The sequence below is a fragment of the Halichoeres trimaculatus genome, unplaced genomic scaffold, assembly GCF_033239565.1.
Source record: "Halichoeres trimaculatus isolate MK-OKI-2021-1 unplaced genomic scaffold, fHalTri1.1 fHalTri1_scaffold_18, whole genome shotgun sequence".
NCBI lineage: Eukaryota > Metazoa > Chordata > Actinopteri > Labriformes > Labridae > Halichoeres > Halichoeres trimaculatus.
In genome coordinates, this window is record NW_027437196.1 from 14,470,639 (window position 1) to 14,491,085 (window position 20,447).

The 20,447-nt window shown below is 41.8% G+C and overlaps 1 protein-coding gene across 1 annotated transcript in view; it reads right to left on the reverse strand.

Annotated features, from left to right (window-relative positions):
* Positions 1-18,899, reverse strand: part of slco5a1 (solute carrier organic anion transporter family member 5A1) — a 50,440-nt gene extending 31,541 nt beyond the window's left edge. The window contains exons 1-2 of the mRNA XM_074693066.1: positions 18,804-18,899; positions 16,950-18,335 (exon numbers count right to left, since the gene is read on the reverse strand). Of these exons, the coding sequence (XP_074549167.1) occupies positions 16,950-17,907 (958 nt within the window). The 5' untranslated portion in view covers positions 17,908-18,335; positions 18,804-18,899. The remainder of the gene's footprint in view (positions 1-16,949; positions 18,336-18,803) is intronic.
* Positions 18,900-20,447: the final 1,548 nt, after the last annotated feature.

Genomic DNA, 20,447 nt, shown 5'->3' on the forward strand with positions numbered 1-20,447 from the left:
GATTGAATTATCTCTACTTTATAAATACGTCAGCACCCACAATTCTGATTCTGCACCACATAGCCCAGCTCAATGTATGAGGCTCTGTGGGAAGTGTGGCTGCAGGTGACAGCTGTATGACAGATGATCTATGCGGCTGCTGCTGTTAGAAAGAGAGCAAATAGAGAGGGACAACGCCACGTGTATCCCTGTGGTATGGGGGATCAATTCTGTCATGTGACCTCCACCAGTCCAGAGACAAGAGGAGAAAAAAAGACAATGAAACAGGGGAATGACGGCATTGTCATGGCGACTTGCTGACATAGCAGTGTCTTCTTACAAGTCCTAACCTTACAGTTTTACCCTGAGGGCACGCAGGGGGAGCGTGGCCTCTCTCACACTGATACAGACCGACACAGATTGTCAGACAGCAGGACAAACAGCATTATCATGCATGAGTTATCGTCGCAAAGCCATAGACAAACAGAATGCTACGTTAAAAATCAAAATGAATGTTTTCTCTCAATCGATTGCTGGTGTGTCGAACCTCTCTGTCATTTTGTTGTTGTTTTTTTTGTCGCCCCACAAGCTGTTTAAAGGCCTGTTTATGCTCAAGGTTAAAAACAGATCTGGATACAGACGGAGCCTTCTGTCTGTGCTCTGTGTTTACATACAACTTACAGATAGAGCAGAGCAGTACCACCGGAAACCATGGGGGCAGTGTTGCTGTAATGTTGCATTCTTTTTACATCTGTACTGGAAAGGGGGGAGTGGGAATGACGTCATCTCCGAGTTAAAGGCGTTCCAGTTGCCTAGCTGGATAAGCTTACCATAGCAGCAATTAGAGGTGTCCAAGTTCGATATTAATATCAGCTATTGGTCAGATATCAGCAAAAAAACAAATATCGGTGTCTTATTGGAATGCATCTAAAATCTCAGATATAAGCAGTCCATTCCAGACTCCGCTCCTGCTGTTTTGATTTGATTTATTTAGGTTATTTTCTGGGTCTTCTAATTTATTCTTTATTTTATTCAATTACTAGTATTTTTTATGTTTAATGTTAAAATTTCTGTTGCCCATTGGTTAATAATAAATGGGTCAGTTTTTCCTCATACCTACTGTTGCTGACTACTGTTCTTTGTTTGAATAATATCACTTAATCAAGCCTTTTCTAACATGACAAAAACTACAAAATAAGCAATAAAAGTATGCATGTTTAATGCTGATATCGTATCGGATTAATATCGGTATCAGCAAATACTCAATGCTGCAGTATCGGTATCGTATAGGAAGGGAAAATGTAATATCGGGACATCACTAGCAGCAATATTTCTGTACATAAACATCAGATAACACTATGTATACGTAGGGATGGGTACCGAACTAGGTACTTTTATAGGTAATGACCGAATTCTGTCAAAAGTACCGGGTACCGATTCAGGTAAAATCAAAAGGTACCATGTTTAGGTACTGCATTATTGTGATTGTGATGGAGTGGAAGAGTAGGTGATTTCCCATGCTGGACATGAACACAGAATTACAGGGTTATATATTGAAGAATAAATTTAGTAAGAATTTACATTTTATTGTTTAACAAATTGATATTTATTATCACATAAACACAAAAAAGTACCAAAAATTGTTACCGTTGAGTACCGATACCTATTGTCGGGTAGTGGGCACTGGTACCGTATCGTTTCAAATGTGAAAGGTACCCATCCCTATGTATACGGCTGATTTGATGCGACAAACACAAGTCAGAAATTCCAAAATAAACAGAATATAACAGGGACTTATTTACTGTTTACACTTGCGGCAGCCATCTTTAAGTGTTTGTTGTCAGCAATGCCAATCAGAGCAGTGATGGTAACATCGTTTGAAATGGACGTATACATTTAAAAGGGAGTATAAATGGGCCTTTAATGAGTCACACTTATCTAAAACACAGATCACATGATTAATAATTACAAGTCTCTGACTTCACAGCTCTTATAGACTGAGGAAATGTCCAAAAGCAGCAGAGCACTTCTCTGAGAAATCATAATGTTGTCAGGGAGTGGAAACACAGCACCAGAGGTTTGTAACACTTAAGGATAAGAGCAGATTGTTTAACAGAGAAATAATAAAGGAAAGCAGATTTACTAGATTCCAAACTTTATGATTTAAACTGTTAAACATCTGTAATATGGTACAGCAGCATGATTGTATAACACACTTAAAGAGCAAAATGCGTTTTCTCCTTGGATAGGAAGATTCCTGAATTCTCATAACGGGCAGATCACACACCCATCTGATGTGTGTTTGTGAGGTCTTTGTACAGCAGTCTGGTGTTATTTGCATCTGATTTAATGAAGGTAAACAAACAGGAAAGCTGTGCAAAAGTGATCTGGCGTGATGCAGAGACATCTACATATCTGTCCTGCTGCCTTCAACTGTGAAGGGATTTAATGGAGTGAGGGTGAAGCTTTCCTCACCTGCAGCTGTGCATGACTAAAACCATAAGAGCGGCTGCTTTTAATCTATGATAAACACAGACAAATCAACCGGCACGTGTCCTTTTACCACATTGAGTTGTATTGTTTCAGCAGAATTGAAACAAATGTTGACACTTTATTTTCATTTGCTGCTTGCTAAAGCATTTTGTCTGCTCTTGTTGGCAAAATCAGAAGATTGGCAGGAAATTTGAAGCAGATTGAGGGGGTGCCAGAAACAGACGAGGCCCTGATTTGGTGTGTGAGAAAATACAGACTAGAATACAGACTCCCTGGAATATTGGTAAGTCTGTTTTATCAACAACTTTACATGCAGAGAATCAGTCTTAAAGTAGTCAAACCACAACATCAACTAATTAAATTTCTTAGTTTGAACTGTCATTATTTCTATGCACTGAATGTGCTTTTGCACTAAGTATAAGACCAGTCTGAGAGAAAGTGAGGTGAAAACAGAGAGATGATGTGAGGGGAGCAGAAAATGGCAAAGGAAAGTTAATCAGGGGAAAGGGTATGCGAGGTGGAGAGAAATGATGACACATGATAATAAAAATGTTTCAGATGCTAAATTAGCACATCCAAACTTTGCAGCTAATCCTCGCCTGATAAAAGCCTGTTAACACAAAGTAGTACAAACATTACAGTGTCCCATTAGACTGATAGCAATTAGACAGGTGGGACTGTGTGTGTGGATTTACACAGAGATCCACTCAGAGTATCCACGGGCAAACAAGCTCAAATTAGATCTATTTTAAAAGACAGTGTTGCACACATGACGGAGAGTGTGCAGCTGTAGTGCTCTAATAATGCCACAAACAGGTCAGGAAGTTGTTTTTCTGCCATGTGTTAAGCTGGCAGATATTGTCTCTGTGATAACAACATGCAGATTTAGCTTTGCACTGGCACAGCAGTTGGTTTAGCGCTACCAGTCTGTTTGGCCACCCAAACAGAGCAAAGCCCCAGCAGCAGGTCTATAAATATGCTGCTGCATGTGTTTGCATACAATTGGCAGTAAACAGAGTGTGAACTTGACAGGCTACAAAAGAGAGTATCTATTACAAACTGGAAGACGCTGCTCTTCTTTTACTCTATCTATGGTGTTTTAAATGTTGTAAAATGAATAATGTTATCTTACATACAACTTTTTTTTTTACCACAGATTCATGTATTTCATGGTTTCAAAGTTGTGTGAAATCAAACTGAAATCTTCTCAAGTGCTTATTTTAAGTAAAACTTGTCTTATTATTCTTGATTTGAGCCACATTCACCTGACCAGTCCAAAAAAAATTATTGGTACAAGTTATTGAAAGACAAAAGTTAGGTCTGAATTGCTTGTAACAAGTTAAAAAAAAATTGTCAATGGAAGAAAAAAAATTGCTTAAAACTAGAATAATGTCTCAACAAAAGTAAATTTTCTCTTGTTTCATTGGCAGATTTTTTTTAACTTGTTACAAGCAATTCAGACCTTTTTTTTGTCTTTAAAAAACTTGAAACAAGACATTTTTTCTGGACTGGTCAGGTGAATGTGGCTTAAATCAAATCTAAAAAGACATTTTCTACTGAAAAAAGACAAAAACACTTGATAAGATTTCAGTTTTTCCAGTGAAAGTCCAACCTAGATCACAGGCAAAGACATATTTGCAGGAATAACATTTGAGTGGTGGTACATTTGAGGTCAATCAGTTAATATCAACATGTCTAACACAAATCTTAAAAGCAAAATTTCCCATTTGTTTAAATTGTTTTTTACATACCAAGTAATTGATTACTGTAGAGGTACGAAAACAGACTAAACTGAACCTGATTTATCTTACACAAATAAATGGTAAATGGACCAGTACTTCCACAGCTTTTTAACGCTAGTCTCATCCACCCATCCGCACTACATTCACACACTGATACGACACAGTTCTATGTAAAACATTCACACCACTGACCAACAGTGCCACCGAGCCTCAGCCGCCCACAGCTGTTTCATGAACAACCAAAATTAGATCACAAACCATGCAAGAAAACACCGGGAAATTCATTTGCAGAGTGTGGCTAACATTAGCAGAGCTAGCACCATTAGTCTTTTGTCCATATAATTCAATACGGTATGGTACTATGCCATACAGTACTACACGATACATTACAGTACAGTGCTGTGTGGTACGGCCCAACACGATACAGGGCAGTAGTTATGTTGTGATGCGATACATAGGTATGATATACGATATGACATAATACAAGGTAGTCTTCCACATACCTATCTTGGTTACACATTGCTCCTGTCTTGTGGTAACATGCCTATTTTTTCCCTTAATCTTTAATATCTGGATCCAAATCCTGACAGAAAAATCTGTCATCTGTGCTTGTTTGCATCCCTGTAATACTCCATTCCCTATTATGACAGTGGCCATTACACAGAGCTACAACTTTATCAGCTGCTTTCTAGTCCTTGTGGCTAGTTTTCACATCAACACTATGAGGTCTTTTTGGTTTACTGTATATGGTTACAACTTCAGAGTTTATGCTATCAACACACTCCCAACAGACTTTCAGGATTGGAGTGTGTATGGGTTTTAAGGTTCTGCCAAGCAACATGTAAAATCTGTAAAGACTATTTTCTGAAGCTGGATGATGCAAATTATTTTTAATTAAAAGCAATTTGTCAATGAATATTTATTTGATAAAATTGTTGTACATGCCCTGTTTTAAATTTGCACTGACCTTGACTTCCACTTCATCCCTAAGGTTTAATTATTTGTTCAGACAGGGAATTAACAAAATAACCACAATGTCCAAAAGGACTGGACTGTTATCCACTCATACATGTGCTCTGCTGTTATTCATAAAATATTGAAGAGAACAGTAGCAGCCTAAGAGAGTACATGCAGTTCTGGCATCCCACAGGCAGAGCAGTGGGTGGTAAAAAGGCTAAGATAGGAATGAAGTTCAGATCATGCAGTGGAGCAGTGGAGTACACGGCGCCGGGAGATGCAGGATGTGGTGAATATCTTAATGGATTAAGAACAGAACTTTGATCCTGACGTGCAGACGGTACAGGCTGGTACAAAGACCTTTATCAGACAGACATGACTTCTGAGAACTGAACCAACTGCTACATCAAAGCATTTCTCACTTAGATATCAAAGCTCAGGCCACCCATCAGGCTTTGGTGCCACTTTAATGCCAGGCATTTATGTTATTAGCCCCTCGAGCGGAAACATGACTGGTCACAAGGGGCACCGAGAGTTTGATCAGCATCTTAGCTCTGAGTTTTCCATTCCCTTCTCCTCTTACATTACAGCAAACTATGACCCAGTGACCTCCTCGCCCCTCCAGATGTCCTGTGCTGATGTATTGTATGATTGATGATGCAGGGTGAGATACAAAAGGGGGCAGGTGAAGACCTAACTCATAAATCTTGTACAGATGCTGCACAGGACTGATATGGGCTGTCATCAGCGCCAAAGATAAATGGAAGAAATTGAGAAGGTTTGAACCCATTTATTCTTGCTGCAGGGAAAAACCCAAACAGTATATTGTAATTAAACTTTCATGAAAGCTGTTTTACTTTCCATCCCATGCAGGGGTTTCCTGAGTTCCCCTTTTGCTCGATCAAATATGAAGAAAATTAAGTAGAAAGGAGCATGGCGGGGCTGCTCCTGATCCGTGGGAGGCGTTACGGTACAGCAGTCAGCCGTCAGTGAAGCAAAAATTCTGCTGGATATGAGCATGTGTTTCTTTAAAAATTAACACAACATAGCAATACGCCCCAACTGCTTCAACTAGCAAGTCCACACAGAAAAAGTTGCATCTGCAGCGTCCTTCATCAGCAGTAGCACGCAAGGCCTTCCTGAGGGACCCTCCTCTTTTTTTCCCAACATAACTTTCATATGCATCGGAGAGGTCATGGTTCCTAACTCTGACACCAAACTGCAAATTTCTGCTGATTCTGGTGCTGGCCTAAGGCTTCTGGATCTGCATGGACAGCAAAAGAAAGCGTCTCTGCTGCTGCTGCTGCTGATGTCCACCAGAATACACTTCAGGGGCAGATGGGCTGGGGTGTGTGGCTGACTGCAAAGACATCTAAATGGCAAAGTAGAAAAAAAAAAAACTGGGAACACGGTGATGGAAGGAGAACCCAGGCAGCAGAGTGTATCAGGTCACTTTTCAGCTGCACACTCCTTGAATGCTGCGTTTTAAAATGCAACTGGGCCTCTAGATCCATCACTGTCAGACAGGCAAACTCTGTTTGAGACAAAAGACTGCAAAAGCTGGGAGGAAAGAGAGAATCAAACTGGATCATACATAGATACTTCATCAACCATTATTGCATCTTGTCGCTTAGATCCAGTTGTATATTAAAGTAAAGTAAAACATTCGAGTATAAGTCAACACTTTTTGCACAACTCCCATTGAGACTGCTGTGTTGACGCCTGAATGCACCTCTCAGTGATGGATGCAGTTGCAAGCTCAACCAAGGCTCATTTATTGTTCTCTCTGAAAGTCTATTGTGAGGCAAACCTGATAAAGCCGATGGCAAACAGCTCTGTACGCACTTTCACTTGTTATTTAATGAACTCCGACTGAAGACTGTAGATACGAATGAGTGATGATTCACGTTTGAAGTTAGTGCCATATTAAATTCTGTTTTCACCAGAACCCAGGAGGTATTTTCTGTGCACAAAGCAATTCCTCTCTGTTGTCAGTCAAGAGTTTGTTGGAAAAAGAAGAAAGAAGTTCTCTCCGTCTACGCCAGCCTTATAAAGTCTTATTTATTCGACAGTTTGAAATCTATTTCACTCTGTCTTGCTTGCAATCTCCCCTTGTGACAAGCCAATCAAACCAACACAGTTCTCTTTAACTGGCTCGGTGATGAAATGTCATTCAAAGGCGCAGCCGAAGAGAAATGTGCTAATTCCTTTGTGCCTCCTCTGTTTTATATTAATTCACTTTCTAATGTTCCCCGAGAGGTCTTTCACGTAGTCACGTTGCATTATTCTCGACTTTAGAGGACTAATCCAACAGTTTTTCCTCCTAATCCATCTTTCTTTTTAACTGTCACACCCATTACAGTTACATAATGTGGGCAAATCGGCAATTTACACTTAATCCCAGAGTAAATGCTTAAGTTATCTATGTGAAAAGAGGCGGTTATGAGCAGTTCCTGGCAATAAAATGTCCTCAAACCTCTTGAGACATGGAGGTATGAATAGGTGCAGGTTGTTATTTACCTTGCAAGTGTGCAAAACAGGACGTAGAAGTAGGGGAGCAGGCAGGGACAAGGAGCCGGGTGTTTCTTCTCTAATTTATGGCCGATCTGTCTCTGGATAAACAGATCACTGATAAAGATAAGGATTACTCACCTAATAAAGACACCGAGTGTGCAGACAGGAATTATTAGAACAGTCTTTTAAAGGGATTACTAGAAATGTATAAAAAAAACAAAGATTGGCCTCAGATAGCGTGAGAAACTGGTTGTACACATCCATAATAAATACAGGCAGTTATCACATTTACTTGAGTTAATTATTGTTAAATGTGCAAGAACAGAAACAAACCTTGTACTCGTGCTACAAGATTCTTTTGCCCGTCCAGAGCAACAGCACATTTATTACTGTAGCTGCTTTAATGATGTAACTTCCTTTAAGGGATTAATAAAGTGTCCTTGCATCTTTCTCTCTTAATCTTTCTTAGACACTACACTTCACCCCACCACGCTGAGGTAGTCTTTACATTTCCACGCTCATTCCCTCATGCCAAAACACACACACGAGTGGAGTGCTCCCAATCGGGCCTCAAACACACAGAGTCTGTTACCACTCTGTGTTTGTCTATGCATACAAAATGTTCCAGCATGTGAGAGGCTGGTATACAATCTTTCAGCTGGTGTGTGGCCATGAATGGAGCATCTGGGATGGGGGGTGTAAACACATTATGCTTAGAGACTGAGCGAGCATGAAGCCCTCAGAGAAGTGGGGCTTAGGTATTAGTTTCCCACGAGCGTGCACCTGCAGCTTTTCAGCTGCTCTTATTGACGGACATGGCACAGAAATCTGGTCTGATGTGCCAAAACTGCGCGTTCCCCCTCCTTTCAATCATTAGCCAGTGTTAAAAACTTGGCTACATCTTTCTCTTCCATTTCTTGCACAATAATGCCTCAAAAAATAAAAATTAGCAAGAAGTATGAAGATTGTGGCTGAGTCTGAAATCACTCCCTATTCACTATATAGTGAATACGCCATTTTGTAGTGCTGTCTGAAATCTGAGTGAGCATGGTCATTCACTATATAGTCCACTCAATGTATCCCACAATGCATTTTGAAAAGTAGTGTAGTAGCGATGCTCACTATATGAGCAATATTTACCATCATGCATTTCGGTTCAAACAGAAGAAATTGCTGATTACATGTTTAATGATTACTAATAGCATGAAACAACATTAAAAACTGTCAGAGAATCACACTTAGCTCCCTGTTTAACTTTCGGACGAGCCCATCTCACAACTTTGAGCTGAGAAACAAACAACAAGGATGTTAGCCATTAAACCGTTCATCGCGGGTGATGCATTCACTGGACCTATGTAATTCTTAAAAACAGAATAAGTTCCGCGCAAATATATGGTTTATTTATTTAAAAATAATGTGTAAAAAATGTTTCTATTATATTTGGCTGTTGCAGAAAATAAGCAAAATATAATATTAGGTATCACTAAAATAAATACTGTTTTGCAGTATATAAGAAAAGATATAACTGTAAATCCCCAACCGTCCGTGAGCGACGCGAGAGTAAATACGTCACTGTCAGCGGCTTGCAAATGAGTGAGCACCATCTATAAATCGTCATTCTTAATGTGCGCCATTTCCTTTAACTTATATAAAACACATTAAAGACTTCATGAAGGAATAATAGTTGAGCTTTATGTAAATTCACACTGTGCTTTGATTACATTTCAGGAGAAGATAATTACGATGCCATAACACTGCGTCACAAAGGGCAGAGTTTCATTCACTGTTTATTGTATCTGCAGGTGAGAAAAGAACTCGGTGTGCTGCTGCAGAGGCACCTCCTACACACTGTGACAGAGGGTGCATGATGTCACTCTTTATGCTTTTTATGGGTCAGGCTTCTCTGCAGTCTCTTCACAGAGATACATATGTTCAAACATCGGTGTGTGCGTTTGGCGTGCATGCAGGAAACTTACAGTGACTCCAAACTCTTATCTCCTGTGCATTGCCAACAACACCCCCAAAGCTCCGAACCTCACCCAGCCCCCACTGCAGGTGCACACACACACACACACACACACACACACACACACACACACACACACACACACACACACACACACACACACACACACACACACACACACACACACACACACACACACACACACACACACACACACACACACACACACACACACACGTACAAGCAGGCTGCCAGATCCTGACAGCTGCTGTATCACTATTCACACACCCTAAAAGGGGCTACCAACAAGCAGACTCGCACAGCACTTTTACACCACTATGTACTTCTAATAACTTGTTATGCAGCTTCTCCTTCCAAACATACAAGAAAACTCCTGCCAGAACATTGTCTTCAGTGTCACAGTTACATGTTATAAGTGTGTGTTATATAATACACAACCAGCTCATTGCTACAGTTAGAGCCTGGCAGAGCTGCTGAGACAGACAGATGAATGTGCACGGCTTAAAATCTGGCCCCTTCTGCAGGCCGCGTGTGCACGGTGGCAAACCCACAGAGTGAGGTCAGAAAACGTTTAGTGCCATCCATCTCTCTCAGAACGGGCGCTCCTGTCCTGTCCTGTCCTTCCTGGGGGCTTAACACAGATGGGTCTGCTATGTGCAGCCAGGCTGGTGAAATAACAGCTGAAGGTCAGATGAGGAAAAAAGCCAATATGAGGACAAGAAAGGACACAGGTTACAAGAAAAAGACAATCTAAAAAAAAAGTGTAATGTCAAAGAAGTTATGTTTCTCACAAATTTTGCATCAATCATGTGGACATAGAGAGCAACATTTGTTGAAAGCCTCCTCTTCTTTACAAATATACTCGCTATTTTTCTCAATACAGCTGCTCATGATTCTGCTACACTTATGTAAATGCCATTAGCTTTCTCCCAGCAGCAGTACTTCCTCCCTCGTTCTTCATCTTTGCAGCACAGGGGTCAAGGAGAACAATAGCCGGCACACCACTCTGAGGGCAAAACACTAGAATAGAAGAGGACATTTTTTTCCTCGCTGAAGCTAACAGTCCTAACTACACGCTAAAGGCGGTATCCACTCAGAGGTCAGACTGAGCTGAGAAGGAGAGGAGGGAGAGTAGTTCATGTACATGTACACATACATGCTGTCCTGTTCAGTTTGTAACCCTGTGATCCAAAAAGAATTGACGTGAGTGGAATATGCTGATACCTCAAGCTGCTCCGTGTGAGCAGCAGTGATGTTCAGTCCTTGAGATCAGCAGCACCCTCTGTGCTGATAGCCATCACAGGACATACTTTACCCCTGGCAACAGATAAACAGCTGCTTATTATTGACAACAACTCATTTCCTCCACTGGACACAACAGGCAAAAGGGAAGGGCATGTTTCTCTTTACAGCCCTGATTAGCTTAATCAGGGAGAGCGCTCAGAGAGGCTGCAGGTTTTCAAGTGCTCACAGCCAGCTGAGATGAAACAGGCCTGAGACAGACATCTGCTGCAAAGTGGCCTTTTGTTTTCGTTTCACTGGCTATAAACCATGTCAAAGACTGATCGGATGTGACAGGGGGGACATGAGCAGTATATCAACCTTCTATCTGAGGACGGGGGAAATAACAAAAACACTTGATGCAAACGCAGATGTCACAACAAGATGCGTAATAAATTAGATGTGACTCAGATCTATTCGTGAGTGAGACGCTAATTTGTCCAAATTGGCGCACGCTGCTCAGGTAATCACACATCCCTGAAGATGTTCAATAATTATGTTTCATGTTTGTAGATGGGGTGGAAAGGAACGCAATCCTGAGAGTTAATGAACACAAAACACCTGGAAACTAGTCAACAGCTCAGTTAGAAAGTAGAAATAGAGGAAGAAACAAGCTCCTGCAGTACGAAGGGATGATTTAACAGCTTCAAAGTTATTACAGGGCATTGTTTAATTTTATTACAAGCCAACAAAAGCCAGGGATCAAAGAGGATTTGGTGAACCAAAAAAGCCACAACAACAAGGAAAAAAATGTCATTTCTTCCCCGCATAGCTGGAAACAAAAGGTTTCTCAGAGTCCCTGTATCACAAAAAACTCTTCTGGCATTTCCCCAGGAACCTTCCCACACTGTCAAAACAACTCAGCCACAACACAGAAAAATGGCCACAAATCATCAGTCAAAGAGGTCCAAACAATGACTAAACTACGGCTGTTGAGGTTGAAACCTCCGCCTCTGGAAACAAACGCACTCTGATGCGTTTTCTGTCAATCTCACTCTTCACAAACTAAAATGGTTTTCTAGAAGAGTTGCAGGTGTACAGAAGAGAAAAACATCACTAAGTTTGGAGCCATCAGTGACACAGGATCAGCCTCAGAGGGGGTTGTTGTTGTAGTAGTAGTAGAGCTGGCAGCCCCGCAGTCCTCTGCCAAAAGGTCACCTGCTGCTGAGTAACCCTGAGGCTCTGTGTGGCCAGCAGGACACAGCACAGGGAAAGTAGGCTGCGATATTTAAAACCTCCTTGAGAATAAGCCAGGAGGACAGTGATGAAACAGCACCGGCCGGCTTTTTATGAGTCCGCCAGCCTCTGACGGGGGCCAAATGTGGACCCCAACCCGTCCTGAAATGTGATCTGGCAGCCTGGGCAGAGAGCAGAGCGGGGAAAGCAGATTCTCTGGGGACTTGTGTGTTTGTGTCTGTGTGTGCACAATCTGCATTTGCTTTGGCTGCTAGGCAGAACAGGAGGACACACATTTAAATGAAATCGACTGAGCGAGCACGGAAGGGGACATGCCAGGTCCGTTCCTGATAATCCTGAGTCAGAAAAATACAGGCACAGTGAGGTGCAGCTGCGAAATCACTGTTCACTCTTGTGTTTTCCGAACACACTTCATGGAGAGAGACTGAGACCAACTGTTCTTTCTAAATTTGTCAGGGGGGAGAAGGCAGAGATCACACCCTTGTGCTTACGCGAGCATGTGTGAGAGTGTGTAAGAGGGGAGACAAGGCCTGTGTTCAATCTGTCCCTGCAGATGTTAAAGCTTCTCTCTTTCTGAACTTAGCACCACCTCTCTCTGCCTCCTCCAGCTCCACCCTCCTCTTTGGTAAACAAACAGTCCTCTATGGTGCCACTGTGTCAGGCTGAGGTTATGTTATACACGCTTGGCTTTCCATGAGTATCTTAATAAAGCATTAATAATGAACACAGCAGAGTGATCTTAACAGAGCGAGTCCGAGCAGAGGACAGAGCGCTGTTATCCAGGAAGAATCAATAATCCTTAGCCTGCATGAGCAAGAAGGTAAGTAAATGGCAGAATCGAACTGTTCCACCGCTACAATCTGCTCAGATATCAGAATATATGGTTTTCCACATCAGCCCAAACAAAAATGTTCATTCAGCAGTTAAAATAACAAAGTAGTGCTGATGCCCATAAGCTTCTTATAACACAATGATAACAAATGTTTAGGAAGCTGAGCCTCACTGACTCAGCATTTCTCTTTGTTTATTTCTAAGTGGCAGGCTGAAGTAAAGGCTGTTGACATGTCTTTCCTGGCATTGATGCTTTTCCTGCTTTTAATGTTTTTTTTTTCTTCAGATACAGAGTTAAAGTCGTCATGTTGTTTGCCTGCTCCTGACATGGTCTGCGCGTTACTGACCCTGCAAAGACACCGCAAAATACTTTCATAAAGGTCAGCATGTTGAAGCTTGTCCAGGCTGTGTAAGCCAGTTGACATTTTTCTGCCTCATGCAAATCTAAATCTGTTAACAATATATCAGTGAAAACTCACGGACAGTTGATTCTTTGGGCTATTACTGTGATCATCTTTGTTTCCTTGTATCCATCAGGGATTTTAACAATTCAATTGTCACTGGCATTTATCCAGCGATTACTCGTACTCTTTTTTGCTATTTGATGCAGTCACCATTCTTCTTCTCCTGCTGTGTAATGCAGTTATAACATAGCTTTTAGACACGCTACAGCCCCGTCTGGCAGGACTACCCCACTACAATCGAGCTTCTGTATAAAGTATGATAAATTTTGATTTTTTTAACAAGACAATATAAATCATATAATCATTCAAAGCTCCAAAAACAATGACCTATCCCTAGAAGCCACCACATGATGATACATCCTTAACTAGTTGAATAGATACATTGTGTTAAAAAGGGATGTAGTCTCTGTGAAAAATCAACACAGAGGGTTATTTACCTCCTTCTGCGCAAACTTTCTTATATTATTCATTGTTTCAATTGTCTTTTAATTTTGATCTGTCTTAACTTAGTCTTAAAAAAGGTCTGACAGATCTTAAATTGGTCAATATTAAATTTAGTTATCCAAAAGTAGCAGCATGATCTTGTGAATGACGACCTCTAAAATAAAACCGTGCATCAACAAAGAGTGTCTGATAACGGTCGAAATGCCATTGCTCCAAGCCGTGTTCCCACACTTCCTCCAGGGGGAATGTTGACACGCAGACAGCGGTCTAATCAGAGCTGACCTCCACATGCGTCCCACATCAATAAGATCTTCTCAGCATCATTAGCTTGTAAATCACAGAGGCCATCAGCGGAAAATAAAACAGAGGTCAACAGCCACTGTCCGAAGCCTGGAACGGATCAACAATTCAATGGGGAGAATGCAGATCATTGATCGTTTTGATCTGTGGGTCATTGTGTTGCCAAATCAGACTGAGCGGTGACGGATTGTTAGACGCTGCAGACATTAACAGCAGAGGCAACAAAACGGGAACCAAAGCTGAGCAGAGACTGGAAAAGTTAACTTTCAGCTGAACTCTCACTCGATGTAACAATGAACCACCTCCTCATAAGATGGAGTGGCCTTTCAGAGAAGGACATAGACAAACGTTCACCATAGAGATGCCAAGAATGGTGTACGATAAATTTGTCAGAGCAGAGACAGAGAGGAGAGGCAGAAATGTGCACACAGTATATTCAGGAGCTGCCAGGTCTTGTCTTAAAACTCTCTGGAGGACTTCTGTAAAACCCACAAAACCCTTCAAAAAGATCCTCAGAGCCAAATTGGGTTTACCCTAATTTCACTATTACACAAAGTGGAGTAAAAGTTCAAATGCCTGCATTACCATAGTGACGTGGGGCCAGAGCTGGGAAATGGGGCGACGTGTTGGAGGGAATGCCCTGTTGTGTATGCATGCATACACAAAGTTAACATCCTGACAGAAACACATACACACTCTCTTTCTCTCTCCAAGGGCACCAGAAGTAGCCCTCAGTATAAACCGCATTGTCCTACAAAAGCAGGCAGCTCCTCCCCTCTGAGCTGCCGTAAATTGAAGTGGGGTTTACATTAATGGGTTCTAGTGGGGAAAAGACACCTCAAGGTGCATATATAGGGGAAGCCTCCTGGAGAAATGGGTAGCCTATATTGAACAAATTAGGTTGAGAAAACATGGAAATTGCTGGGAGGAATTCTGGGTGAATGGGTTCAGTTTCACCTACTCTGTTTTTGTAATTGCAGGGGGGAGGGAGAAAATTACAGCTCTTTGTTCATTCTTCAGATAGCTCAGAAACATTTTTGCTTTTTTTTTTTTGTTTGTTTTTTTTGTTTGTTTTTTTTAGCTTAAGAATGAAAAAGAAGAAATCCAGATGTCTGATGATTGACTCAACTCAAATATCCATAACACTGCCTGGACTTCCTTACTCAGATGTTTTGATTTAACCATGCACCAAGCACTAAAACATGCATCACATATAAAAAAAAAACTCCTCAGTACATGGAGATAGTAAAGCAGAAGCACAGTTACCATGGTTATCTGAAATACAAATCAAGGTCTTTTCTCTTCTACTTATCTGCTCCTCCTGACATGTCAGAACATGTCTCTTGTTTTCCCTAACAGTGCTCTGCTGGAACCAAACTGATAATCCTTCGAGAGTAGCCATCAAGGTCAGCTGGTAAGAGCTGCTTCTGTGGACACTTTCACTGTGATGACTCAAGGAGCCGCACAAGACAATAGCTTATGATTTTTGGAGTTTTTCTGCCAGGGTGAGGACCCAGCGAGTCACTGTTTGAGGCTGTTTCTGCTTTGTTTTCACAGGTTCGATAGCTATGCTGCATTGGCTCCCTGTGACGCAGGGATTGGATCAATATTGGGTCTCAGGGGCAGGGGAGAAGGCTGCAAAAAGGACTAGGCGGCTAATATGCTCCAAGGGTGGATAATGTTGTGATCAAGGGCTGGTGTCAGCATTGTGGTTAATTCTGTGTCTGTTCTTTTTGTCCAATCATGTGTGATTTGTGTGAGGCCCTGGTTACCTAAGATCTCATAATGTAAACAAAGAGATACTTCAGAAAAATACAAAGGATTCACTTACAGTCAATGCAATCTAGCTGAGGTCAGGGGGATACTGACCATCTGTGAAAGACTGCACCAGATTGAGGGGCGCCTCATGTCCCAATAACCCAGCTACAGTCTACGGACAGACAGAGATTATCACTGGGATCCAAAGTCTTCCACGGGCTAGTATGCAGTTTGCATGTACAGGCCAGAGGAGCCCCAGCATGCCACGTGAATTACAGGAGACCTGCAGACATGTTCAAATGATTTATGACAAAATAAAAACTGGCAATCTAGTACCGCTCAAACAAAACATACACCTGCTTTTCTGGTCAAACATAAGAGAAAGTTGCTGTTCTTCTGCCAGCCTGAGGACACAGCAGTACTATAATCCACACACACAGACGGTACAGGACCATTAATCATCTGCGACCCAGTTCTGCTTCTGGCCCCACACTCTTCACATGTGCTTCAGGCCCAAGGTTGACTTTGCAGTCTCTGTATTTACCTCAGTGTGGTGCAGAGGTTGCATGCCATGAAGATTAAATCAAAAGGACAGAGGGCAGGAGGGGATGAGTGCGTGGTTGGACTCAGCGGGAACACATACACATACATACGCTTCTGGTAAACCATCAGTGATATCAAACAAGCTAAGAAAATGCCTTCTAATTCTATCAAAGTACCAACATATAATGTATTTCTGATGGAAATTAAATCAGCTTGGTGCTTTATTGTGTTAGAGACCACTAAAAGAGCTCTGCCTCCTGTCAGTCACACTGCTCAAGTCCTACAAGCAGCCTGTATTCAAATACGCTCGGGCTGTGTTTAATCATTCTCCTGTTTTCACACATAAATTTGCAAAAACCTGTCAGACAAAATAAAACATGCTTGTTTTCAGATGACAGTGTTTACACCTGTCTTAATCCAGTATCATGTTGAACTACGAGGACATCCAGATGAACTTACCCAGGTAGAGTGATGCGTTTTCTTTCTTCACATTGTCATCTAGGTATGTAGGCCCCAGGGTGTAGATTGGTGTCGACCCCATGCCCACAAGAATCTGGGCGCAGATGAACAGAGTCACATACAGGTCGTGCTCGTTGCCCTCCTGATCTCGAGGGCACGATGCCACGTCAAGTTCTCGCCCGCTGCCGTTACCACTCTGACAGAGACCTTCATGTCCCGATGATGAGTTCATCTCCTGGATCTGGTACGGAGGTGAGATGAAGTGTGGTAAGGAGAACAAAGCTGCCCCTACAGCAATGACCACGCCGCCCACAGCCAGCCAGCGTGGCCTCTGACCTCTGCCACCGAAGTAAGAGATGAAGACCACCACCAGCAAGCTGCCGATGTCAAAGCAGCTAACCAGCAGGCCGGACTCAGAGCTCCGCAGGCTGTAACGCTTCTCGATGGTGGTGATGACGCTGCTCAGGTAGCCTGAAACCATCAGCGACTGGATGAAAGTCAGGTAACACATGCAGAACAGAAAGCAACGGGAGTCGCTCAGGATGACACGCACGTACTTCCTTGCTGGGATGCGAATAAGGCGGGTGAGAGAGAAACCAAGTTTTTTGCCCCCAGACCCAGCAGCCCTGTGGCCCTCAACCGGCAAAGAGCTGCTGAGCCCCACCATGCTGGAGGCAGAGGGGGAGAAGTCCGTCCTGGAGGAGGGGGACTCTGCCTGGCTGGAGTCTGGGGTTTTGGGCTGGAGCTCGGTGCTCTCCTGCACAGCCACACAGGTGTGAGCGGTGCTGACAAGCCGAGGCTCTGCGGCCTTAGGATATGGCTGACAGGGTCCATTGAGGATGGGTAAGCTCTTAGACTTGAAGCTGTTCTCTGGGTCTGTGTACTGGTCCTGAAGCTCGCAGATCTCCAGAGACTCAGACAGGTCGCTCCCCGTTTCATCATTGTCCAAAGAGGTCATGATTGTGACTGTGCTGAGAAGTCAGTAGACAACGCTCTGTCCTACCAGTGAGACTGGGGCGGACTAAACCCCTCTGGCTATGTGCGTGTTTTATTCCTCATATTTACAGCAGTGCTGATCGATCTAAAGCAGCTTCTTTCAAAGCTCAACAAGAAAGTCTGAATGTGGTCGCAAGCCTCTGACAGAGCTGTAATGTGATGCAAGACTGAAGATCATCACTTTCCCTAACACTATAAAACCATGTCTACTGGGTAAATTATTGACAATAAATAACTTGATGGATATCTTAAGAACACATAACTTATAACAAAGAGGTGCTGACTATACTGTGCTTCATTATTTCAGGATCTCAGGTGGATTTTATGGCTCTTTGTTAGATAGCAACCTTTATTCTTAATGTTTCCTTTGTCCCATGGCTGTGCAGCATCCTAGAGCAAAAGAAAAAAACAAGACAAACAAATGTAAATAACCGTAGCTAGTTATTTTTATACATATTTTCATATATGTTTGAATTTAACCCTTGTCGCTCATGGTGCTCCAGCAATATTCCCATACCGGTTTATACTGGTCAGATAAATGTTGTTTAAAAAATGAGTCAGAACAAAACACACTTTCTAAAACAACGACACAAAAAACTATCACACCTGTCAAACTGTCGCAGCGGTTGAGGCTAAATAACAGCCAGTTCTCCTTTGTCAAAACGACAATTTAAACCAAGAGAACAAAAGACCACGCTGTCCACAAACGTCTCAGTCATGACTTTAGGAAGAAATAAAACCGCTTCAACGCGAGACATATCAGTAGCAAAGGGACAATAAGTCTCGACAGCGACCAAAACGTATTTTTTGACAGAACTTCTAGGAAAGGCTTGGAGTATAGACGGCTGTAATACTTACACAGGACAGAGGGAGGTAGCCTGTTGTTCTCTACGGAGCAGCCACTCAGTGAATGAAATCTGTTTGATGCGGATGGCTGCTGCTGCTGCTGCTGGGCTTGGCTGCTTTCAATGACTGTCGGAAGTTTTGCCGTAAAGCAGTCGGTGGATGAACAAAGTAAGAAAAAAATATATTTATTTGGCACTTTATGTCACATTTGTGGAAAATATTACACATAGTACTTAAAATAAGTGAAAGAATTGTTGCGTTATTCTACTTGACTGGTTTCTTCAAGATAGACATGTCGAATAATATTGGTCCTGTTTTAATATTTGCCACTCAAAACAAAATTTTCTGTGTTTCGCCTAAAGAATATAAAAAATTCATTAAAAATATTTCATGGTTTACTCTGATAAATATATACAGGACAGAAAACTATAAGACAACAATTACACGTACAACTTCATGGTAACGTTACAAAATCCTACAAGGTGACGTTAACATGAACTCACCAAATAGTGGGGGGATTTGTTTTTCACGGAAACCACATCGGGACTTGTAGTTCATTTCATGAATCAGGTGTTTGCTTGGCTTACCGTTAAACCCTCATATAAAATATTGATGAATAAAAGCAGCACCAAGAGACAAAAATTCACCTGATACTTGCAGAAAATACTAAAATACAAATCTTTGTATTCTGTTAATTTCGCGTTTGCCTTGCTTAAGGACTGCATGTACAAGCATGCATGTAAACTCATATGGCGGCTAGCTCAGCGCACTACGTCATCCTGACAGCTGGGACCCTTGCTGACCCAGCAGTGATTGACTGGACTCAGACTCGTATTGACAATGCCTGGCAGCCTCTGACGCAATAAAATGTCAACAATAAAGTCTCAAGACGCCAGGTTGTTTATTTATGTGAGTACTACAGACCGGCATGTATATATATATATATATATATATATATATATATATATATATATATATATATATATATATATATATATATATATATATATATATATATATATATATATATATATATATATTTATTTCTTTATTTTTTTGAAGACTGAATTGAACTGAATGAAGAATAATTGGAAAACATCAGTGCTGACACAGAATAAGATGTACCTTTTTGTAGAGAGAGCGTTGACTCTGAATGGCTGTCAAAGCGATGGATGACTTTCCCTAAGGTCATTAATTCATTTCCTGGACTAGCTGGGTGATCAATCCAACCCATTCTTCTCCTACTACTCCTCTCTCTTCTCCTCATTCTGATTCCTCTTTGGCTCTTCCTTGAAGAACAAGCTTAAATGTCAATCTACACCTCACTGTTCAAAACAAGCGAGTGCAGTAGAAGTTATTTCATGAAGTATCAGGTGACACTGTCTCAGATTTTTTCCTCCTTGCTGAGCAGCCTTCACACTCTATGTCTCGTCTGAATCTGTCACAGAAGAGCTGTTGCTCACTTAATCAGAGTGATCAATATGAGGCATCATAGTCCCTAACAAAGGCTCCTGTGGCCTTCGTTTAAAAGTTCATCTCTCTTCGTCTCTGGTTATCAGCCCACAGCTGGCTTCTCAATAGCACAAACCCTGATGAATCCACAACAGTGTAAAGGCTATGCTTGTGGCTTTAAACTGCATCTAGCAGCGATAGAAA